Here is a 26,887-nt window from a genome sequence, read left to right on the forward strand (position 1 = left end):
TTGTATATTGTGTATTCTATATTGTGTGTATTGATTACTGTGCATTGTATATAATTATTGTGTTGTGTAAATATGTGTACATTTGATATGTAAATTGTTGTTGTGTAAGTATGTTGTTTACTGTAATTGGTATATGTCTCGTCACTGTCATGACTGCTATGTTGCTCGGAACTGCACACAAGAATTTCACCTACTGTTGCACTTGTGTACATGGTAGTGTGACAATAAAGTGATTTGATTTGATTTGATTTGATCTAAACAAAGAGGACTTGTGAAGAGAGAGACGTTACATTTAGGTTGTAAAATCTTGCAAATGTGTTTTGAGAAGACCATCCTGCTGCAAAACATATGTCTTTTATGGACACACCATTCGTCCATGCCCATGATTTTGATTTAACACCAATTGGGCAAGTCTTACCCTGCGACTCATAAGCCAGGGAAACTACATTGACAATCCAGTGATAAAAGTCTTTGCTTTGGGATGGACATTCCTTTCGTGCATCCTCGTATCATAGCATTCAAAGAGCTGATCAGACAGTCTGTACTGGCGGGAAAGCTCAACGTAAGCATTTATCACCCGCACAGGGCATAACAAATGGCCTGAATGTGAGCCACCTGTGCTCTGAAGGGCGTTGTTAGAACCTTAGGTACATAGCCTTTTCTGGGTTTGATAGTGGCCTTTTCAATTGATAGTGCATACAGGTCACCGACCCGTTTTACTGAGGCCAGAGCCAGCAGTACTGCAGTCTTAAAGGCTCGAAGGGGGGCCCTGCGAAAGCTTTTAGGGCTAAAATTAAGTCCCAAGTCGGGACCGTAGACGGCCGAGGTGGGTTTAATCATCTTGCTCCTTTAAGGAACTTTAAGATTAAATCATGCTTGCCAATAGTGGTGCTGGCTTCATGTGCGTGATATAGTCGCCACATCCACTTTGGGCGTTGAAGGAGTGAGTCCTGCTTCTAATCGCTCTTGATGAAATATGACAATTTCATGTATGGGGCAGCTTATTAGGTCTTTGCCATGTGAGAGACACGAATCAGTGAACACATTCCATTTTAGAACGTAGAGGTGTCTCGTGGACTGTGCTCTGGCCTGTGAAATGGTGTTCATGACTGGATGCGTCAATACTGGCGCATTTAGCGTGCTCCGTTCTGGGGCCACATATGCAGGTTCCACAGCTTGGGCTGGGGATGCCAAATTGTGCCTTGCGCCTGTGAGAGGAGATCCCTGCTCAGCTGTATTTCCCATGATGAGCTTTACAGCATCTCCATAATTTCCAGAAACTATAGCTGGTTGGGCCATTTCAGTGCAACTAATAGAATCTTGAATAGAATAGACTTGACTTGGGGGAAATGCATTGCATCCGCTCCCAGCAGGGCTTGGGACTGTGGGTGTTCCCCGCTGAGGCAAATAATCGATTTCTGTTTTGCTGAATATTTTCCAAATCCTCAATACAGTTTGAGGATGAAGATTCCATTTGCCCGGTATCACCCCTTGGCATGAAAATAGTTGCCGGCTGAAATTCAAGAAGCCTGGGTCATATGTCGCTCTCATGGAGAGATGACGCTCGCTCCACAGGAGGAGGTCTCAACAGTGGCGGTGAATAAATTCTGCCATGGCAGTTTATACAGTATATGCCACAACTATCATATTGTCTGAGCGAACCAGGACATGACAGTCTGCTATTTCTGACTGAAAAGTCTTTAAGGCCAGTAATACAGCCGATAGCTCTAGGTGGTTGATGTGCCACACTTTCTTCACACCTGTCCATGTGCCGAAATTCAGGCACTCATCGCACACCGCACCGCCCCACCCCACCCTGTGTTGGAAGCATCCGTAGTCACCACTTTCTGCCTGACATTATGCACCAGAGTGATACCTCGCTAGTAAAAGGCAGGAGCTGTCCAAGGTGCTAAAGCAGCTATATAATGGTGGAATATAGTGATGCACAGGCGCCCATGGCGCCAAGCACGTCATGGCACACGCCGCTTGAGACAGCACTGAAAATGCCTCATGTGTAAGAGACCTAATGGAATAAATGCCGCCATAAACCCCAATGCTTTTTTAAATGGCTTCTGTGGAAGTGTTCTCCCCAGTTTGAACTGAGACAGACACTGTAGAATGGCCTGAAAGCGCTCGCTTGTGAGGTGCACATGCCTGCTCGTGAAGTCGAGGTGGACACCCAAAAAGAGATTTGTTGGCTTGGGGAGAGCGTGCTCTTATTGTACCAGTAACAGCCAATCATTGAGGTAGTTCAAGATGCGCACGGCGTTCAGTTTCAGAGGGGCGAGAACCGCATAAGATTCACTTTGTGAATGTGCGAGCCAGAGAAAGTCCGAAGGGCAGGACTTTGAACTGATATGCTGTTCCCTCAAACGCAAATCTTAGAAACATCCTGTAATGTCATACAATTTGTATTTGAAAGTACGCATCCTTCAGATCTATCGATGCAAACCAATCGTGTGGGCGTACATGTGTTTCTGAGAAATAATTTTGAATGGGCGCTTCAAGTGTGCGATTCAAACGTCTCAGATCCAGGATTGGCCGAAGTCCCCCATCTTTCTTTGGGACAAGAAAATAATGGCTGTAAAACAATTTTTGTGCTTGACAATTTGGCACAACCTCTATTGTGCTTTTCATGAGGAGATTGTGTATTTTGGCTTTTAACACTGGCGCAACTTCTGACGAAACAGTGGAAGACAGAACAGTATTGAAACGGGGTGGCTGACATGCATAATGTTTTGAAAAACCATACTGAATAGTTTTTCTGAAATACGCATTAGGGCTTGCCACGCGTCCGCATAACAGGACAGAGGGCAATTTGGTTTGATCACCATATGCAGGGTTGGGGAGTAACAGAATACATGTAACGGGATTACGTATTTAAAATACAAAATATAAGTAACTGTATTCTACTACAGTTACAATTTAAATAATTAGTAATTAGAATAGTTACATTCAAAAGTATTTTGATTACTGAAGAGATTACTTTGCATTTTATTGTAATTTGTTTCATTTAATATTTAATCCTTTCAGATGGAAAACATTTATGCATATAAATGATGTGATTCAAAGTGCATTTGAACAGCAGTGAAACACTTTCTTATGATGTGTTACAATCATACGAGCAGACAGAGAAGTTTGAAGTAAGTTTGGAGCAGAAAAAATAGAAATAAACCTTGTGTAAATTGTCAGCTTTATGCTAAGCTAAAATGCTATTTCTAGCTATTTTACATGCACATGTTACCAAGCACGATCCTATTTTTTATTGAGAAAATTCTCATTGAATAATAATACATTTTTTCCTAATAAGACCTTTTGATATTAGGGCAACAAACGTATCTTGATAATTTTTGTATTGTTTTCCTGCAAAAATATCTAAAAATCCTTTAAAACAAGACCAATTTGATTTATCTTGTTTTAGAAACAACAGGGGCGTGATTTCCATGCTCTGTTATTCGCTGAGCAGAGGTGTGCCGCTATCGCCGCCTCCACAGGGGGTAGTTAAGCATAACCGTTCTCTTCTCCATGATCTACATTAGAGAGGATGGCGCTCTCTAAGAATGGGGCAGATTTGTGGAACGCGGCCACTTGACGAAGTCCAGATTGCAGGAACCATTCATCAAGGCCAGACTGTTCAGGTTCTTAAGGGATACCACTCGAGGCCGAGCTCTTTGACCACCCTTGTAAGGACACAGAGTATCTCCCTGTCAGTGGCATGTGCATGCTCCTCGCCCTTGCTGGGGGAATGGGCGGCAGCGTCATCCACTGACCACTCGCCTGATACAGCGAGAGACATGGAACCGAACGAGATGAGGCCGCATGCTCTTTCAGAGGGCCGGAGCTCGTCTCACACATAACGTATCAGCAAAGATATCACATCATCATGTGGAGACTGAGGGACTCACAGTGTGTGCTAGCACAAGGTCCACCTCAAATTCATCCCGCCGTGCCTCCTCGAGTGAATTCTCGGGTATCACAGAAGAGGCGGGTGGGATGGTGCGTGAGGCTGAATTATCCCTCAGAAAGAGGGCAATTTACAAGCAAAGTTTGTTTCATGCCCTCGCAGTAAGGGCAGTCTGTCTCCATGAGAACTGTCTGTGCTTGGGCACAGCTCAGACAGTGAACGCAGCTCTCATGCAGGTCTGACGGCAGAATGTGCCTCTCACACAAGGAACACTTACGAAACGACATCTTCAAAAAGACGCGAACACATAAGCGACTCTTTCAGATATATATATATATATATATATGTAATATGTAGCACAAAATATACAATTGCTTGTAAGGATACATAACTCCTGCCGATGCGCTGTGGGGAATTAGGATCCCGAGGCCGTTGACCAGCGAAGTGTCAAGCAGCGAGGATGTTCGCCGGAGCAGTGCATGGGAGTGGAGTGTCTACTCGTTGCCGTGAAGATTCCGCCCGCTGACACGTGTTGTCGACGGCGAAGGGAAGAGGGCTTCTATACAAGTGATTCATCACTGTCTTGAAGGAAGAAATTCTGAGAAAATAGTGTTTGCACACCTGCATTTAAAGCGGACAGCTTTGTGCCAAAACAGGCAGGGCTGAGACACCATAGCCAAAATTACAATATTTGCGTTACTGCAGAGAGGTGTCAACTTGGTAGTGTAAGAAGGCACTCCCCATATGTGTTAATCAATGCAATGTCAAGTGTTATTTAAAAATATTAATTCTGCCCTCATTTCCTCACCCTCATGATGTTCCAAATTACTTTTTTTTTTTTCCTGTGGAACAGATACTAGGCAGAACGTTAAGGACTGACAGCCTCAGTTACCATTCACTTTCATTGTTTTGAAAAAAAGATGCAATGGCAGTGAAAGGTGACTGAGACTAACATTTTGCCTAACATCTAAGTGTTCTATGGAAGAAAACAAGTCATACACAGAACAACCTTAGGGTTTTGTAGATAGACATGTTTATATAGCAGCTTTATGTATCTACTGCAAAAAACATACATTTTCTGAAGGCATGTGAACAGCAGTTTTTGCCATTGTGAATAAGAAAACCTCATAAAAAGTCTGGAAAAGGCTGGCATGTTAGGAGCTGTGTCAGCAATTCACTTCAGTCTGCTCAGAAAATAGACACAGACTGTATAAAAAGTAAAGGGAACCATCCATGTCTGTATATTTCTTTTGGACATTTTTAGTTTGAGCCTTTTTTAAACTCCTGCTGTGAGTCGGTTCTGACAGCTTCTTTCCTAAACCCTGTGCTGGTCTTACTTCACTGACTTTACCGCTCTCTTGCAAAAGAAATCTAAATATTTAGGTCATGACCAGGTTTCTACATGTAAATGCATTTCCATTGCATATTGAGGTGCCATTTAAGAAGCTCTTTTACTGAAAAGTAACTTATAGTACACCAGGGTTGGGCAGATTTCAGAATTAAAAAATGAGCTTCCTTTTGATTCATTTGGAATTTGAATTGAATTGGCCACACCTAACAGAATTTTGAATTGGAATGACAGTAAGAGGAATTTGCTGAATTGCAATAGAGCGCAACAGTCAGGTTCCAGAAGTAAAAATTCCAAAGGAGAATTGATTTTGCAGATGTATTTGTTGAACCATTTGGTTGAATCAACCAAAACACCATTTATTGATTAACAATAGTTTATGAACCTTTAAAGACAGACCTACTGTGAGCTCCGAGGTTGTTAATCAGTGGCATATGATTCTGTTAAAACCACTGGTCCATGTTATTTCAACTTTAATTTGCACACATCTAACCATTTATTATCTGTCCTGAACTTGTAACCTTTGTGTAAACAGTTCGAAATCTTAACCATTATGCTACACCCAACACATGTTTCTCTGTATAGCTCTATTTCAGTCTAACATATAATGAGGAAGCGGGATCAGATTACATTATTTGCAGGGATCCATATATCTGGGAGAGCATGTAGGATTTGGATGAGCATTGATAGTCGTGACTATATGCTATTTTTACAAACTAGTCCCTAGTTTTAGTCCCTTTTTTCCATTGTGAATAACTATAAATACATTTGGCCTTTAAAATTAGGGTTGCCATGTCTCTCGCTGTGCCATGTTTACAGTTTGATTCTGACAGGAATGGCTTTTAAACAGATCCATACATAGCATCTGAATGCCTACTCTGCAGTGAAGACTGTTCTCAACCAAATCTAATGAGCTAAAATTCCAGAGAATGAGATTAACCCAGCTTCCGACACATCGTAGCAAAGTTTTCAAACATTGTCTTTGTTTAATTTGTGGCTGCAGACCAAAAGAACTGTAGGCTGAATGCCAAAAGACTGGAAAAGAGTATCATGAGAATTATAAAATATAATGAAACTGTGCTCTGGATTTTACAGCATTTATTAAAACAAATTCCAGATCATTACTTAGACATGGGAGACTGGTTCAAGGCCAGCAAAAACCCAGAGCATTTTTCACAGGAAAGGACATGAGGCTAAATTGTCTCATTGGTTTCTCCTGGGAAGGAAATGTTGATTGTAGATGAAATGCAAAACTCTACATGACCTCATTATAAATGTTTCTGCCTACAAACACTTGGCACAAGAAACTTGGATGGTCATATATGAGAGAAGAACCCATTAGTAATAATTTGTAAGGCTTTCATCTAACAAAACTGCTGAGAAGAACAGCGCATGTTGTTTCCTAGTCAACCATCTTCATCAGAAAAGCTATGCTGGTTGTCCAGATTCACCAAACTGTAACTGAAAAATAATGTGAAAATGCTACTGCAACAAATGTTAATTGATTAACAGGTAGTTAGCTTAACATATTACAGGGCTCTCTGGAATACTCAGATATTTTGATTGGTTAATGTCACCATCTAACGGTATTTATATCTGTCACAACCGCACATCCACATATCAGACTACTCATCAGGGTATTTGCGAGCCACCTTTCCTGCCTCTCGGATCACTCTGCGATCTCTACAAGTAAGCCAATAAAATAATTTCAACTCAATAAATATTTAATGTGTATTTATTTATTTATTTGGCAATTGGTCTTGTAACAAAATGCATAGTGAGTAGTTAGACATTCATTAATAACAAAATAAACACCAAATGAATTCTGATGCAAGCTGGAGGTGGATATAAGCTGTTAAACGATTTCTTTCTTCTCAAATTACGTAATCAATATTTTGTCCATTTATTTGTTTATTTTGTTAGTAGCCATATAATAAGCAGGATTATGTACAGTAAACCGGTTGTTATCGCACAATAAACCCTTTCGCGGAGGGGTCTTGTATCACTCTGAAGGTTTTAATTTAGGGTTAGGTATAACGTTAAGTATGAATTTACCGTATACTTAATGGTATAAATGTATATTATGTTTAACAAGAGAATGCATGTACAGTACACTATTGTTAACAGTGGAAAAATAATAATTGTGGCTTTGTTACAAATAACAAATGTGTACACCTAAATTCCCAATACGAGGACACTGGCCTCAGAGGCCATTCAGTCACCATCCATGGAAGAAGATTGCACTGAAAGTGACTGGTGACTGAGATTGTTCTGAACATTCTTTTATTTGTGTTCTACTGAAGAAAGAAATCATACTGGTTTGGAATATTGATGTAATAATTTGTTTTAAATTGTCTAGTTGGTCAGAGGTTTGAAGACTAGTCATGTTAAGGATAATATGTATAATTAGGCATAGTTATGGTCACTTGACTCTGATCAGACATGTTTTAGATGAATATATGGATGCCAAGCGCAGCACTTCAACATGGTAAAAACAGATATTCAACAAAAAAAAAAGGCTAAATAACTAACATCTTATTGCACAAAACTATAAAATTAAGAAAAAAGAAAGGCTCCATTAAAGAACGGCACAAAACAGCTTATGTGTATCGTGAACGCAGAATGACGTACTTCAATGTAGACAGAGAGCTTGGGAGTCGCGCGGCGATCCTCACTGTGCACTAATAAGCGCAGAACTGTAAGATAAAGATGCATGTATACATCTAGTTCATGGTAATTTTACCTTTTTTACTGCAACTATTAATTTAAACGGTGTCAAAAAAGTTTGGAACAAAATGAGGATGATTAAATTTTAATTTTTGGGTGAACTATCCCTTTAAGAAAAATAAATGAATACAGTGCATATTGTCATAATCTTGCCAAGGGCTCCACAAATGAATGAACCAGCCCTGCCTGATCTTGACAAAGTCTTTCAAAAGCCAGTGGCTCTGCTGTGGGGTGGAGAAGGATTCAGGTTGGATGACACCAGCTGAATCCACAAACATTGTCTATGTGGTATTTTGGAGCAGGTTGCTGGCTGTGATCCCTGCCATGCTTTGGGGGGGCTTCCCTTTGCTTTGGCTGGGATAAACACAGCAACCACACAGGCTAAAAATAACCTCAAATGCCACGGGCCAATTCCATTTCTCAGAACAGGGATCTATCCCACTGTCACCTACGCACATTATAACCCCACACAACCCAGGGTCATAATCACCCTTACTAACACACACACACACACACGCACGCACGCGCACGCACGCACACGCACGCACGCACACACACACACACACAAAGACACTCAAAAATACCTGTACTATATTTCAGAGACAAATATAGTTCCTTTCTGTCATACTGTTTCTCTCAGAGTGGGGTAGAGTATAACTCTAATTACTATTTTTTTTAAACTATATTTACTCACCCGCATGTTGTTCCACACCCTTATTTCTTCCATAGACAAAATTAAGATTATCAAGATTATCAAACTATCAAGCTCCAAAATTACAACGATAGCACCTTAAAAGTATCATAAAAGTAATCCATATGATCTATCCTATATTCCAAATCTTAGAAAGCCATACAATAGCAATTGTATTGGGGGAACATATTGTTGGTTTTATTAATAATACCTTTATGGTACTTTTTGGAGCATGACAGCCCAATTCATCATTCACTTGAAATATATATATATATATATATAAAGGCCAGAATATTTTCAAAATTTCACCTTTTGGGTATCACGGAATAAAGAATATGATGATACAGTTTGACGAGGAGGAGGGCGGGGACAGGCCGGGCTGTGAGGACACATGGATAATCAGCTGGGACGGGGATAAAGACGAGCCTGAGGCGCCAGTTCAACAGAGAGACACACAACGCAGCCGCGTGGGTCTCTCTCTCGAACTGGTGCCTCCGGGTGCTGATCCTTTCTGGAGCCCTGGAAGAGACTAAGGGCGCGAAAGGGGAGAGAGAAAGAGCGAGGCAGAATGACAGAGAGAGAGAGAGAGAGAGAGAGAGAGAGAGAGAAAGACTTGCTCGCCAGTTCCCAGACACGGTCACTCCTCCCTCGGCGGACGGCAACGAGCCCTCCGACCACTTGCCGACGGAAATGCTCTTCCCCTTCTCGGCGGAAGACGGCGGTTCCTACGACTCTTGCCGGCCTGCAGCAACCCCTTCATCCCCTGGCAGACAGCCATGGCTGCTCATTTGGGTGGACAGCAGCGACGAGGACTCCGCAAAATCACATCCCTCCTCCCTCCCGTGTTTCGGCACCACAACAGTAAACAGTTAAGGGTTGGGCAAGGAGGAGGCAGGAACCGTCTGAACAATACACATACATTTTAATGATATAAATGAACTTAAAACAACATAAAAGGAACACAGACACACATATAGCACGGCCGTGCCTGTCTCTCTCTCTCTCCCGAATTGGTGTCTCCGGCTCCCCTTTATCTCGCTTTCCCTCGCTGGCCGGCCACAAATCCCCGGAGACGTTACCCTTCTAGCCATTCTGTCAGCCAGTGGTCCTCTCAGCTGATTAGCCCGATTCAAGTATACTCAGTGTATGCTCATGTCTCGGCTCCGCCCTCGTCACATACAGGTTTAAGAATGATGACAGAATTTTCATTAATGGATGCACTATTCATTTATGGTGGAAAAGAAAATCAATCAGCATTTACTGAATTAAAAAACAGTAATAGTAAAAGGAAAAAAAATCACTAAAGTAAACCTTTCTTCTCCACTTTCTCTACTTCAGGAAAGTCCACCAGCATTCTGACAGTAGCATTTCATGAATAACTGCCGCTCTGCCTGCTCAATTGGCACAGGTTGGCACACACCACCAGGTTGTGGACTAAAATACCCTGTGGAGGAGACTGTACAAGTTTGTTTGTGCACATACTTCCTGATGGATTTTTACAAAGGAATGGGGCTCCACTGCAGAGACACCTGCTGGTTTAGTGTGTGACAGTTTCTGAGAACTGAGAGCAAATTCATGTCAGACAGTGACCTGTTGTGCCTCTGCGTTTCTGTAGGACTGGTGGTTGAAATAGTTTTATAAATGTGTCTGCATGCGGCTGTGCCAAGTGCCTTTCATGCCAAGTGTCTTTCATTATATAAAACAATATCTTCTCAACAACTCTACTGTATCTTTTCAACACCGGAATTTGACCGCCGTATGCGTGCTCAGTGGGAAAAAAAATGCTAATGCTTTTGTGGGAGAGATTTGACTTTTAAACTTCAAACATCTGCCTCTCTCTGCTTGCATCTCTTTGTGCCCCGCCGTGACACATCCCCCTGCAGAGGGGATGATGGGTAGTCTCTATCTGGGGCATTAATTGGGAGATGAGGCATGCTGGTGCCAGATTCAAAACATACACAGAAAGACAGGAAGCGAGAAAGTAAGAGAGAAAAAGAGAGAGCGTGACAAGAGGAACAACAGTAAAAAGAGAGGCATTAAAAAGCCACTTATGACAGAAAGTGCCCAGAAGCTCTACAAAGCATGAAAACAAAATTCTACAGACTTTCAAGAGAACTCCAATTGTTCCATTCCAATGAACTGCAAAATAAATACTAGAAGACCCAAAGATTCCACAGATAAATACTGAAAGGGTTTGGGAAATGCATTTAGGAATTGAATTTCAATTGCTTATTACCAGGGTTTTCAACTGGGTGTCTGTGGACTAATATATTAAACATATAGTATAATAAATGTAATAAAAAAACAAAAACATTTAATATAATTAATGTGCATTTAATATAAATAACCTGCATAATGTCACATTTAATATTTCAAAATGTAGTTTTGTATATCTTTTGAAATGTATGTTTAATGGTTTATTAATTAAATTACTGTTGTGACCGATACAATCTGGTATTTTTAAATTGGTTGGCTAAAAGTCTGGATTGGGATGGGGGACCTGGGTCAAAAAAAGAAGCCACCCTCTTAAGACAATTTGATTATAAATGTGTTCATCTAAAACATTTGTTAAATGTCTCATGTTTCTGCCTGAACATTTGTACCTTGTTAGATACAATTATTTATAAAGCCTAAAGACAGGATTTGTGATAATGAGATGTATAATAACTTCACTTTCATCGCTGCATCTAATTACTAAAAAAGGAGAACGTAATACGTCTTAAATAACCCCAGTCACTTAAATCACTAATGATGTATCGTTTACACATTCAGTATATATATGTCTGTGTGTGCTTGTGTAAAAAAAAAAAAGCTCACCTCTATATGACAGGTGCACTCGGGGTGCTGTGCGGATGTTGCCATGACAACCCCAGACACACAAACTCAGGATGAGTTGCAGCGTTTGAATCATGTTGATGATAATGACAGCAGTAAACCCACTGAGATCTGCATGATCGAGAGAGACAAAGACAGTTCATGAGTTACTAAAGAGGCTCCAAAAAGAGAAATGCATTGTGAAATATAAGTAAGTTAATTCAATGGATGCTGACATTAATTATACTCATTTTAAATTAAGTTTAAATGTTGGAATTTGCATTAATCAACATAAGTGCCCATAAAACAAGAGTGATTATTTAAACAAAAAGAAAAGACTGACTTGTCTTGTTAGCATAGGAGGAGCCACCCTGAAAATTCCTGACCCAGATTAGGGCACGTTTACAGGTCACTGAAAATCTGAGAAAAGTCCCACCCCTTGGCATAGAGGCTCCAAAGCCAAAAGAAAACAATGCACTAAAGGTGGCCTTTTGGCTTTTAATATTTGACTACTGAAATGTTTCCAAACAGTAAGACAGGGTTGTGAGATTTCTCAACAAAAAAAGGGCATTTACTGCCATTTAATGACACCCTTCCTGCTGCAGGCGAGTTGAATGACAATGTGGATGTACTTAAAACACAGCAACTCAAATGATGTATATAGGTAGACAGTTTAGTTTTGTTTTCTTTAGCTTTCAACCATTTCCTTGTTTAATCTTTTTTTTTACTTAAAGGGATAGTTCACCCAAAAAATGCCAATTCTGTCATAATTTACTCACCCCTCTTGTTGTTCCACACCTGTATAATTTATTTTCTTCCATAGAACACAAATGCAATGAACGTGAATGGTTACTGACTGGGTATTGATACAGAATTCCTGATTCAAACCAATTCACAAGCTCTTGATTTGATTTCGATTCTATTAGATTCAATTTGATATCAATTTATATGGGTATATTTCAGTTATGTTCCTTTTGCTTACATATGAATGAACATTCTCTCTCAGCTAATGCTGTTAATTATACAGGGGACATTCTAACTAGGTACATTAAAAAACTATTAATTTGACTTCTTATTTAAAATGATATTTTTTTTTATCATTTTGGACAAATACTGCATGTATATTCAATCAATAAATATTCTATTATATTGAATATTATATTTTGTTACATTTGTTTTGTAGGCGGCACGGTGGTGCAGCGGTTAGCACTGTCGCCTCACAGCAAGAAGGTTGTGGGTTGAAACCCTGGTTGCCCCGGCCTTTCTGTGTGGAGTTTGCATGTTCTCCCCGTGTCTGCGTGGGTTCTCTCCGGGTACTCCGGCTTCCTCCCACCATCCAAAAGACATGCAGGCTAGCTTAATTGGTGTCTCCAAAACAATTGCCCTAGATGTGGATGTGGATGTGGATGTGGAGGTGAGTGTGAGTGTATGTCTGTCTATGTGTGGCCCTGCGATGGACTGGCGACCTGTCCAGGGTGTCCCCCGCCTTTCGCCCAGTGTTAGCTGGGATAGGCTCCAGCCCCCCGCGACCCTGTACGCAGGATAAGCGGTTGACGATGGATGGATGGATGGATGGATGGATGGATGGACATTTGTTTTGTTTAATTGCATAATATGTACTATTTACATTGATTTGTTGAACACGTGTTAAAAACGGTACTGTCTCTTTAAGAAAACCGGCTGTTCTTTAAAGAGCATCTGTAAATATGAGAACATTAACGAGAGAGAATCAAATGGCTTCATCTCACCGGTGTTATGAGTGATTAGAAGTAAATATTTTTTCTTTGTTTTTGTTTTTTTTTACCAACAACTGCATGTAGAGACCAGAAATGGTTTTAAAAGAAACATTATTCAATGACAAATGGTTGCGTGGATGTTGTCTTTGGACACACATTACACAGAACAACTTTTACTCTCAACATGCAGTGAAACGATCTCGCTGCTGAATACTCCACCACTATACTACACAATTACTGGTGATTGAAATATAAACATTTACCAGCAAGTTGCAAAAATATATACATTTTTTGTCAAATAGTGCAAAATTTAGTTGCAAATGCAAGAGATTTCCTCTCATTGTAGAGAGATGCACATGGAGTAAAAGATTGATCAAGGGATTTAAGTAATGCTATCAGGCTTGTTCAAATGAAGATACAAATGCAAGTGCATCTTAAAATGTATATTTTTACTCACCCCTACCTAGTATTCCTTTTGTGTTTTTTGTGCATTTACAACAACATGAGTATGAGTATGACTGAATTTTCATTTTTGACCGAACTATCCCTTTAAAAAAGACACAAATATCTGAACCGATCTGCCCTTTTCCACATAACTAGTGTTGGATTGTGTGGGAGAGGGCAGCAGGTCTTTCTGCAGCAGAGACATATGCCTAAAAGAGATTAGAAAACTATGCAGTCAGAGAGCAATCGTTTCTTTAATAGGTCTGCCAAATTCTTGCAGCCAGAGCAAATCCATGTCACACTGTATTGCTTTAAATCTTAAACTCTTAGTCCCAACCGGCAGGGAACAGCATTATGGGGTGTTAAACACGGTGAGCACATATCTATGCATGCTGTGTACACAGATTTACATGCTTAACTAGGGATACCCAAAACATGAATGCATTCACTTGTTAGCATGTTTTTTTAATCAAAATGTTCTGGTGTTCCACAAAGACAGTAAGCTCTGATTTATTACACAGCTCTCTGAAATACTTGATTCTTAGTAAATTGCTGTCAAATATTTTTGGTGTAGGCCTAATGACTGCTGATTAGTATAACTGACCATTGTATCAGGCAACCAATTTCCTTCCAAGCTGTGGTCTTTCATATCACTCCACGGTATCCTTCTCCTCAAAAAATAAATAAATAATAAGAACCATATCAACCTTTCATTTCCATGTATTCATTTTTATGATAAGTAGCCATGTTATAAGCAGGATAGTGTACAGTCAGACGGGCAGTGATGCAAAATAAACCCTGGCAGATTGATTAAGACACTGACATGACAAAACAGCACAACTTCAATTCAACAGACTACACAGTGAGGAAAATATATTGTATTTGAAATGACAATCACCACAATCATCACAAAAGTACACAACGCCATTGTAATTTAACAGGTTTGTTTAAGTTCTACCAGGCCTCTCTTTTGAGGTAGTTTTGTTATGCACTTTAAAGTGCTGGAGTTTGGCCCTCTGCCAGAATTAAATGACACATTACAAGCAATGAAAAATGAGGAACAATAGCCAAATGACACAATTCTTTAGCCTTGGTAAATGCACAGAATTACCATAAATTAAATCTGGAGATCAGAAATGCTTAAATAAAAATGCACTCGTGCATTTGAAGCAGTCGTTTTGGCAATTTTTTTTAAGACAAGTATTGAGCAAAATTGATGTGCGAGATTCATAAAACAATGCAAAACACTGCTGAAATCTCCACTGTCTATTACCCTTAAAAGGTGGTAATGCCTAGTCTGTGAAGATTTTAAAAGATTACCAGGAACAAACACATTATGGTTAGTGTGTTAAAAATAGTTGAAGTCACTGATACAGACAGACAGGAGAGGCTGAGTGCTCCTACACAATGTCTTTTGGCTCTTTTATATACATTTACTCAAAAGATAAAAATAATAAAGATAATAATGCACAGTCAGCCACTCATTATCACAAAATAAACCTTGACATGATGATCCAGACACTGAGCAGACGTGAAGCAGAGAGGTCTTGTATCGTTCTGAAGGGGTTTATTTGCAATAATGACTGGCTGACTGTGCATTATCATGCTTATTACACGGCTGCTCACCAGTTTAATGTATTTTATTATATGAATAGAAAGAGACCACAAAGTGCTACAAGAGACGTGAAACTAGCACAGTGTAGGAGACTGGTTGCCATATACACTGATGATCCAAACCATTATAACCACCTGCCTAATATGCTGTTGGTCCTCTGTGTGCAGCCAAAACAGCGCCGACCCGCTGAGGCATGGACTCTACAAGACCCCTGAAGGTGTCCTGTGGTATCTGGCACCAACACATTAGCAGCAGATCCTTCAAGTACTGTATGTTGTGAGGTGGAGCCACCGTGGATCGGACTTGTTGATCCTGCACATCCCACAGATGCTCAATTAGATTGAGACCTGGGGAATTTGGACAAATTGGACAAAAAAAGCCTTGAACTCTTCATCATGTTCCTCAAACCACTCCAGAACAATGTGTGCAGTGTGGCAGTGTGCATTATCCTGCTGAAAGAGGCCACTGCCATCAGGGAATACCATAAAGGGTGTACCTGTCTACAACAATGTTTAGGTTGGTGAAACGTGTCAAATTGACATTCATATGAATGGCCAGACCCAGGGTTTCCCAGAGCATCACACTCCCTCCACCGGCTTGTCATCTTACCACAGTGCATCTTGGTGCCATCACTTCCCACATTCGTCCATGTGATGCAAAAAAACGATCTTCTACGGTCCAGTTTTGTTGTTTGTCCGCCCATTATAGAGGCATTTAACAGAGGATAGGGATCATCATGGGCACTCTGACCGGTCAGCGGCTATGTAGCCCCATACGCATCAGGGTGCAATGCACTGTGTTGTGACACATTACTCCCGTAACCATTATAAATATCTGAGTCTGTGACTTATCGGAGCCATAGCCTAGTGGGCTGCACTCATGACATATGGTGCTGATGCATTGCGGGTGACTAGAGTTCGATCCCGGCTCGTGAGTTCCTGTCCCGATCCCATTCCCACTCTTCTCCCTCTCATCTCCTGTCACCTCTCTACTTTCCCTATCCAATTAAAGCTAAAAGGCCATAAAAATAATCATAAAAAAAATTCTGTGACTTGTGCCACAGTAGACCTTCTGTCGGTTTGGACCAGACAGGATAGCCTTAGTTGCGCTCGCACATCGATGAGCCTTGGGCACCCAACACCCTGTTGCCGATTTGTTGTTTGGCCCTCCTCGGACCACTGTAGGTAAGTACTCATCAATGCTATAGTTAGCTATAATATGTAAATATACACAGACGTCTACCTTTGTTACAGTAATAGAAAATATGCAAGTACAATGGCGAAAATTCTATATTGCTGTATTTCTGCATCACTTGTATTGCTGAACCTCAGTTTGTCTGCCTTTAATTTTGAGATTCACTGTAAATGTGAGGGTGAAGCCATGGGTGAGCCCTGTAGCCTAGAGAATACCTATCGTTAAGAGTCAGCACATGTCTGCTCTCTAATTATATGCCTCAAGTGGCTACAGGGTGTCATTATCACAGAGCGTGTGCGAGTGTGTGTGTGTGTGTGTCTGCATGTGTTACAAGTGAGCCACACCTCCACACGGGAACAGAATGATGAGTTTCTCATAAACGGACAGGAAGGAAAGAGTGAATCTGAGAATAGATAGAGGTCAAAACAATGGGTGAGGCAAGAAAGAATGATGAGGTTAAGGTGAGATGGACAACAGGGAGGATGAGGAACAGAAGGACAGATAGATAGAGACTGCCAAAAAACAAGAAATGTGGTCTGATAAATGAAAGGGAATGAAAAGATTATTTTCCACATCAGTGGTTCTCTAATGGTTTTCTTCTGGAGGACCCAGATTTTATATTTGACATCAAGTGGTGACCCAACAGTCAATAAATTTGCAGTTGTAATATAGCTACAGTAGGGTTTTTGTATAGTCAAGCTATAGTATTAATCTGTTTGTCCAAATATACATGAGTACAATGAGTTATTGAATATTTAAAGGAAGAATTTTAGTTTTGGTAGTGTTAAGATTCTAGTCTCATAGAATTAATGTTTTACATGCCACATTTTATGTTTTGCTGCAGTTTCCTGGTGTAATTAACAGTAGTGGTGCTACAACAACTGTGCATTTTATTCACTTTCACACAAATCACAACTACAATGGCTGATTATTACTTTATAAACACTTATTTTTGGCTCTTTTACTCTGCTATGTTATGAAATTGAAACACTTGCATCAATAATTAAAATGCATCATTTGAAAAACAATACATTTTAGCACTTGTATTACAAACTCACAAACATTTACACACATATTCAACACATATATTCAAGAATGATTAACCTGCATGGTAGCTCACCTAATAAGAGTGTAGGACTTTGGACTCAGAAGGCCAAGGCTTGAACCCAGCTAAGGATGCAAGCTGTCTAGTGTAGGTAGAGTCTGACTAAATCATTTACATGACATAAAAAAAAAAAAATGATTGTTTTACTCTTTAAACTTTTAAAGTACATGTAAATGACCTTTCCAAAAATCTCCTTAAATCAAACATTTTAATATAATATAATATAATACAATATAATTAGGGCTGTTAAATTTAACATGTTAATTGTATAAAAAATAACACATTAAAAAAATCTGGTCCACAACCATAATTCAAGCTTAGGATACAACCTGTTTTCTCCAGATGGCAGTAAGCGAAAATCGCTGGATAAGCAATGAGCAGCTTACTCAGATAGAGAACAAACCACTAGTAATGGGCATTCTGGCTCTTTTCAGTGAGCCGGCTCTTTTTTTTCAAGTCAAACAGTTTGCGATAGTTTGACTACAATTGGTGTTAAAACAATTCTAATTAAATAATTAAATTAAAAGCATACACTACCTTAACCACAATGTATTTAAAATGCATTGGTTTGTTATGAAAAATAATGCTATTACACATGTGCATTATAGTATAACTGTATATTGAATATAAACAAACTGCATATAAATCGAAACATTCAAAACTAATACGGTCTGAACAGCATAATAAACAGGGCCGCCACTGGCCAAATTGATGCACTACACAGAGTTCCAACAATGGGGGGTTGGGGGTGCCCTCCTAGGGTAAGATGGTGCCCCCCTAGGGAGATGGTGCCCTACGCAAACTGCGTAGTATGTGTGTAGGGAGAGGCGGTATATGTTTGTATATAAACAAAGTGTATAAATGTAAATTCAATACGAATGCAATCTAAACAACATAATACATAGGCTCCGCCCTCCCTCACGCATCTTTGGTTCATTGGTTGACACTGCGTGTCTAATTGACAGGAGCAACATGTGAGGCTGTTAGTCTGAGCAGACAGTCAGAATGAATGTGTGTGCACTTGAGCATTTAGGCCTATATTATATTATAAATATAGTTTTTCGTTCTTTGAATTAGTTAATTCAATTCATTTAAATCTTTTGATTATTCTTATCTGAATTTTTTTATAAATAGATTCGGCTCTTCTGAAATGCGAGCCAGCTCCCAACGTTCACCTACGATAGCCGGCTCTTAGAGCAGACTCGTTTGCGGATGACCCAGCCCTACAAACCACACTTACCAAGGGCAGGCAACACAAGATGAGAACACATTCTTGCATTCAAACACAGCTTGGAGCACAAATCCGAACGCAGAGATCTCAAAAAATAGTTTAACTTGACACAGCAGCCTAAAAACGGTACGTTTAGAACATGCTCCAAAAGCATCCTTTTGATGCAGGTGTACATTGACACGACCTTAAACAAGCCCTTATAAGAAATCTCAGACTGATTGAGGAATTCAGTTGCAAAATGTATTGCTTTGAACTGTAGGCCAAAGATATGTTTACGTTCAGTAATATGGAAATAAACATTATATTGCATTCTAAAGCCACTTTTGTATTGTCCTTTTTAATGCTTTACTTGTGTGCCAAAATAATGTAATGCATTTTAATTGTCTGTATTGTTTTATTATAATTTACATTTATTTATACTTTAAATATAACCATTTATAATTATTCAATCATAATATATTGAATTATTGTTATTTGAGGTGATTTCTCAGCAAATATTTATGTATGCAATTAATTGTGATTAATTTAGTTAAATAATCAGCATACCAAACATTTTAATCAATTGATAGCCCTTAAATATACACTAATATAATATAATATAATATATGTGTTACTAACATGACATAGACTGAATTGGAAAATTGACAGGTGTGATTTATAGTCTTTATAGTTTGAGAGTTTGTTTTTTTATATATATAAAAGTATTGTAGGTTCCAAAATTGTTTATTGTAAAAAAGCAAACAAAATAAAAATATCCTTTAATCAAACATTGAATTGTATTAATATAATATATATTTGTTTGAATACTCTATTCTGATTGGCTGGAACGCGTTCCGTACAAACCGTTGAATTCACAGGTAGTTCTGGTCTGTTTTAATCACTGTTCGATTTTAATGTGCTGTTAGCAACCCTAGCAAAACACTACAGAGCATGCAGACTAAGCTATAGCAATTGAAAACATTTCCTAACCACTTTCATCAGCATAGCTAATATAATGGAATTCAGCTAGTTTCTCTTTGTGAGAGAAGGAAATCAGGACCTATGGAATGCATCTTTCGCTGTCTGACAAGGCGATGCAAGATGATTTAATCTGTAATGTGTTGTGTATGTTATGTGCTGAAGTGCTGCCTATAGCCACTAGAGCACCCCCCCCCCTCCCCCCCTCCCCCATCTCTGACTCAAACACTGAAGGAGAGGCACTGTTTGTTTATAAAATGCATGCAGCATTTTGCGGTGAAGCACTACTGTTCAAGAACAAATTGCAATTTTAGTCTTAATTCAGTCATTCATGCAGCGTTGATGGATATTATATGACTTACAGGTAAATATTTGCAGGTTCCAGAGCGTTTTGAATGGTTTTCCCCTTATCATACAGTAAGTGCTACTTTTACTTCTAATGTCAGTTTTTCCACATTTATGTAAAAATGACAATGAATAAAAATTAAATAATATCTTTTTTTTTGGAGTGCCATCCCCTCTACTTTCTGTAGGATATTATTATTTCTGGATTGAGCATTTGAATTCACAGTTTTGACCAAGTGTGTAGTCGCACTACTTTTTCTCTGTGTCTGAATAGGCGGAGCTGTAGATCCAACGACCCATAGATAAAATTAACCATTATTTTTTGTTCTTCCAGTCAAAAATTGCACTGCAGAAAATTACGAGAGCTGTAACTATTCAATTCTGTCAAGTGACCATAATATAATCTGGATACTCCACAGCTAGGTGTGCATTAAACTATTTTAAATAAAGTTTGATGAGGCAACCTTCGCTTCACGTCAGGTGGTTCTCTGCCTCTACATTGTGCATTTAAAATCATTTAACACACACCTAGCCATGGATTATCCCTTACATAAAATATAACATAATATAATATAATTTATGTTTAGTTTCTAAATGTCAATTCAATTTCAATGGCTTCATGCTCACAGCAACCAGTTATTCACTGCACGGAAAACACTGTGGTTGGCACAAACCATGTTTGTTCACATTGCAAGTGAACTGGTATTTAAAGTCATCTGGATCATATTTTATTTTACCTTGCATAGTTTTATTCATGGTTTGTGATGCAACCTGTCCATTTGGCATCTTCCCAATTTGGCTAGCTTCTACAAAGTGACAGATGAATTTGTAAAAAAATATTGTAAAATTTGATTGGATGGCTTTTGATATCAACAACAAAAAGACAGATTAATCATTTTCTCCTCCATTTTAAAAGTTGATAAACCTATATATATATATTTTCTTTTCTTTTCTAATTATGCATGATTATATGGTTTTATTTTATCATCTAAATTTCTCATTTATTTTCCATCTCGTCCATGTTCGTAATAGACCTACCACCCATGTTTGGGTCTCATCCCACCAGTTGAGAGCAACTGATCTAGAAATAATCTTTAAAGCCTTGAGACACTGTATTTGCTTGTCAACAAAAAGCCACTTTTTCTCACAACATTACTTAAACATTTTAGTCAGGTCACTCCTTTAATGAAAACAGTATAGAACAGAGAACAGAATAAAACTATTAGTTGGCAAAATGTTCTCTCTTGCTCTCTCACTTTCTGTGCTCTTTTGTGTCCCAACGTCTACCACTCTCTCTGTTTTTCTCTCTCCAGCTGAGCTCCTCTTCAAGTGGAAATTAGTTTCCATGCAGCAAGCATGAATACAGAAAACCAATAGCGCAGCGCGTTTACCATTAAGCAGCCTGGGTATGTGGAAACAGTAGGTCATGGGGCAACTTGACACAAAGGATTCTGGAAGACTTTCCCTCAATAATTCAACAGCAGTGGCTCCCTCCTGCCGAACCAATTTCTGCATTTTCGCTCTAAGGTCCCCTTAAAGCGGCTCTAATTGACAAATAAGAATGTATGATTTACAGAGTCTCATGCTTATCTGTGAGGATTGCAATAGCAAAGATCAATTTGAAGTTAATACCAATTTAGAAATAAAACTGAAGATGATGTAGAAACCCATTGCAGAAATCATTAGCCTATTAAAATACACAGACCTTTTAATAGACCTCCAACAAAGAAAGACTTTTAACAGGGTTCCCAAAAGCACCCCCAAGAAATAAAGCAAGCCATGACTGATCACATGCCCAACACTCTGATTGTCCCCCATTATTGAATGTGAAATCTCTGTGAATGAAGTGAATCAGACTGTATTGCTGAGGAACTTAAGGGTGCATTTCCAGCTGCCTTCCAACTGCAAAGCTTCACTGCTACCAGTCAGTACAAAAGCTCGGAAAAATCTCAGAAAAAGGAGCAAGCAATTTCAGATCTCTCGAGCCGATAACCCTGTCACACATTCCTTAACAGAAGACAGGCCATTTCTCTATCTAAGACTTAAGACCTGTTAAGTCCTCTTCATCAGTCTCTCATTGACACATTACTTGTTCTTACAGGTCTGTCCAGTCTTATCTTTGACATTTTTGGTCTTTGATGTAATCCTCTTTGCTGATCTTTTTGGTGGTACATGTACAGGGAGGTTTGGATTAATATGATGATTAATCAAAGGATCAATCTTTTTTTAATGATCTTGCAGACCCTGCAAGGACATTTCATGTGCTAAATACTTAATAAATACAGAAAGAAGAAACCTGATGATAATAATCAATCTTTTGTTCCATTTCATATTGTCTTATGTTTGTTTATTGATTGATTTAGGTTTAAAAGATTTATTAAAAGGTTCAAATGGGTAACTGCGTCTTAAATTCCAGGAGTAGAAGTCACTAGGCTGATGAAACCAGAAAAATAATTTCCAAGGCAGTGGGTTGGATTACTGTGGGCTTCTCATGTGATGAAGAGGTCTAAGCCAATGATTCCCTACAAAAACACAGTCACAATTAGCTGAACCCAGGAGAGATTATAGTGAGACTCACACGGTCCAATTAAAACACAACAGCCAGAAAACTTTGACCAAAGACACATAGCGCAAAGTGAAAGCAATTCTAAATGTACACGATCGATCCTGCATACCAATAAACCAGAAATATGAGTTGAACTACTGTCCATTGTCCAGAACTTTAATTTGACTTAATTTACTCTGGGTTTTCAAAGACGTTTGTTGAATTTCCGTTTGACAACATGCAAAGACTTTGTTAGGCTCATCCATAAAACATCTTGTCCAATTGTCCAGAATGTTTTTTTCTATTCTGGAGAGTTACACTTCAAAGGGGGTTAAAAACTTCCAGCAAGTCCTTCCTTCAGTTCTAGGTAGTGTGTGGTTAGAGTGACAACTTGCATATGTTTATCTAGGCCACCTGGTCTCCAGAGGCAGATTTGGGAGCGGTCCATGAGGAGAAACCAGAGGGGTAGAGTAGGAGATTGTTGACGTCCTGCATTTTGCCATCACGCTCTAGCCTGAAGCTCTTACTGTCTGACAATTAGCTACATCTGCAAAGAATAATAATTTTGTGCATGTATGTAAGTGCACTTTTGCTCTGAGGTTTTGTTCTAGTCATTAAATAAATAGGCCAATGACAAAACTAGAAAAGAATGTATAAAACCATTCTGTATTAAACACTCAAAATTACGTCTTTTATTCATTTAACTTGCAGTTTCATTAGCCAATCATTGTAGTATGTTTTTGACAAACTCAAAAAAGAAACATTTTTGAAACAATCCCTCCATCAGTGCTCAGACTGTCTGCAAGAGAGGAAGGACTGAGGGCTTGTATGCCTGTTGTAAAGCAGGTCCTTACCAAACATCACTGGTATCAACGTCGCCTATGGGCACAAACCCACCTTCGCTGGATCAGGCAGGACTGGCAAAAAGTGCTCTTCACTGACGAGTTGCAGTTTTGTCTCACCAGAGGTGATGGTCGGACTCGCATTTATCATCAAAGGAATGAGTGTTACACCGAGGCCTGTACTCTGGAGCGGGATCGATTTAGAGGTGGAGGGTCCATCATGGTCTGGGGCGGTGTGTCACAGCATCATCGGACTGTGCGTTACAGTCTCCTCCCTCATGTGGTACCCTTCCTGCAGGCTCATCCTGACATGAACCTACAGCATGACAATGCCACCAGCCATACTGCTCGTTCTGTGCGTGATTTCCTGCAAGGCAGGAATGTCTGAGTTCTGCCATGGCCAGCGAAAAGCCCGGATCTCAATCCCATTGAGCACGTCTGGGACCTGTTGGATCAGAGGAGAGGGCTAGGGCCATTCCCCCCAGAAACATCCGGTAACTTCAAAGTGCCTTGGTGGAAGAGTGGGTAACATCTCACAGCAAGAACAGGCAAATCTGGTGCAGTCAATGTGGAGGAAATGTTAAATAAAAGCAGTAGAAAGTGAGAGGACGTTTCTTTTTTGCTGAGTTTATATACATTCAGTACCACGGTAATACGTACAATGCTAATGCCACAATGCTTTTTTTAGGGTTTAATCTTTTTCTTGTCTCAATACTCTTCACTTCACTTTCTCTCATCTTTGCTCCCTCACTTCATGTCGTCTCTGCTGGTTTCACTCTGACCTCATTGTCCTCTTTATAAAACTGACACTATAGTAATTTCTCATAATCATAATCATGGTACAATGATGGTATTAAGATAGTAATACCATGGGTCTTAATGGTTACCATGGTAGCCTACATGTCCAAAAATGGCTAATTATTTTAAACAAAAAGTAAACTGAATTTTTCGCTGATTTATGACTGTTCTCAATGAAAGGTGTATTAATTTCCATCTACATTGAAAGAAACGGGACCGCTCTACACTGTAAGTGTACGATGTCGGAAATGCGGTAGCAATCAAGTATTCTTTTTTCTATACATAAATCCACTCTTTCTTGTTACTCGTCTGAGACCATGCCACTCCAATGATCTGATCTGCTGTAGCGTGCGCTGTTAACTCTTTCCCCGCCAGCGTTTTTAAAAAAAGTTGCCAGCCACTGCCAGGGTTTTTGACGATTTTCGCTAAATTAATGCGAAATTTAATGGCCCGCAGAATATTTTGTTCCATGAATATATGAAGATGCTATATATCAAAATAAAGATCTGAGCCTCTGCTTTTAGGCAAAAAAAACGATTTTATTTTATCTTCATTTGTTCTTTTTTTATTGCCACTTGAACAGAGGTAGGTTTTGTCAAAAACAACATTTCGGACAAGAAGCTGAGAAAAAGGCATTTTTATCAAACAAGTGCTTTAGTATTAGTATGGTGTTCCACTTCACGTTTGAGACGATCGCAGTCTGTTTCTTTGATCAAAGAGTTGCGTACTCTTTCAAAACATGCGTGCGGGTCTTCCTTACCGTATACCACCTAAAACACGGATACCCGGAAAATTCCGTGTTTGGCGGGGAAGCGTTTTTTTCATAAAACCCGGAAAATTCCGTGTTTGGTGGGGAAAGAGTTAAAGGCACCTGCAAATAATTTTCTGCTTTAGTGCTACCGCAATTCACACATTATTACTATTATTGTGAGATTATTAAGAGATTTTAATTTAATTTTATAGATTTTTCTGTTATTATTAGATTTCTCCCCTTTTTCTGAACAACTAGAGGAGCCCCTTTAGATTTGGACATGAAAGGGGCAGAGGCTTGAGCCCCTGCTGCCCCTCTTCTGTAGATGCCAATGGCCTCAATCACCATTCACTTTCATTGTATATTAAAAAACAAAAATGCAATGAAATTGTATGGTAGCTAAGACAAAAATCCCACCTTAAATCGTCTTTTGTGTTCAACAGAATAATGAATGTCATGAGGAAGAGTAAATTATGAATTTCCATATTTGAGTGAACTATCCCTTTATACAGGGATAAGAAAACATGAGCTTAACAAGAAACTTAAATCCTCTTTAAATCCTCAGGCTGCATTTCATTTTCCTGAAAGTGAGAAACATCAGCATATTCTGTGCACCAAACCGCTCATTGCCCCAAGGCCTCAAGATTTTGTGATGGCAGTGAACAACAGAAAGATGGGGAAGATGAGGAGAAAAGTAACATGAGCTTCAGCCGCAGCAATTAAACCACTGAGGTGGAGAATAAAAGGTGAAGCAGTCAACCCTATCACCTCTCTGAATGCAAGCTGGATGGGGCTAATGCAGCCTGCTGTCAATGTTAGCGCTCATTAGCGTGAAGCATTAGCTCCACTATAGAGCTACCACTGACTTGGAAACAGCCTTGAAGGGCTAACAAGTGCGCAAAAGGGTCAAGAGGGTCATGTTTCAACATACACAATGGCAGAAACATAATAATCATTTACCAGAAATACTTTCTACCTTGTTTCCATAGCTAATGCTAATCCACATAAAGTTGAAGTCATACATTTATATACACTTATATAACACATTTTTTAACCACTACACAGATTTCATATTAGTGATTCTCCACAGATTTCAAGTTGTTTAAGACATCTACTTTCTGCATGACACCAGTCATTTTTCCAACAATTGTTTAATTGAGTATGTCACAATGTCAGTGGGTCAGAAGTTTACATACACAAAGTTACCTGTGCCTTTAATCAGCTTGGAAAATTCCAGAAAATTATGTCAAGCTTTTATGCAATTTGCTTCTAATAGACTAATTGGCTAATTGGAGTTAATTGGAGGTGTACCTGTGGACACAGGTAGGGTTTAAGTAGGGCTCTAAAGCTGTGTTAATTAATTTAATGCGTTAATTCAGTGCGATTAATTACAAAAAAAATTAAATGTGTAAATTAAATTTACGCATTTAATCGCAATGCCCCCCCGGTTGCCATTCAGCCTACAGTTCTTTTGGTCTGCAGCCACAAATGAAACAAAGACAACAATGTGACAAGTGATTTGACCATAATAAGGAAGAGTCCTGAGAAATGCAAGCTTGTAGTACCACCCGTTTACTCCAGAGGGCAGTAAGTGAAATTTCAGCTGTATGAGCAACGCACAGTTTATACAGTGAAGAAAAATCTTCAGTAGGCAGAACAACACGTTCTTGCATTCAAAACACTTGAAGGAGCGCAAATGTGAACTAACGGATCTCAAGATGTGTTTAAAGATTGAGTATTAAACTATATTTAACTTGAAACAGTGACCTAAACATTTTATGTTTATGATGCAATGCACACGAGACACTACACACGCATGTCTGACGCTGGATTGAGATGG

The 26,887-nt window shown here is 39.3% G+C and overlaps 1 protein-coding gene across 2 annotated transcripts in view; it reads right to left on the reverse strand.

Moving 5' to 3' along the window:
- Positions 1 to 26,887, reverse strand: part of LOC127620875 (semaphorin-3F-like) — a 62,834-nt gene that overhangs the window by 23,540 nt on the left and 12,407 nt on the right. For both annotated transcript variants that reach the window (XM_052094209.1, XM_052094208.1), the window contains exon 2: positions 11,488 to 11,616. In XM_052094209.1, coding sequence (XP_051950169.1) covers positions 11,488 to 11,581 — 94 coding nt within the window. In that variant the 5' untranslated portion in view covers positions 11,582 to 11,616. The remainder of the gene's footprint in view (positions 1 to 11,487; positions 11,617 to 26,887) is intronic.

This window comes from Xyrauchen texanus, chromosome 27, assembly GCF_025860055.1.
Source record: "Xyrauchen texanus isolate HMW12.3.18 chromosome 27, RBS_HiC_50CHRs, whole genome shotgun sequence".
In the NCBI taxonomy this organism is placed as follows: domain Eukaryota; kingdom Metazoa; phylum Chordata; class Actinopteri; order Cypriniformes; family Catostomidae; genus Xyrauchen; species Xyrauchen texanus.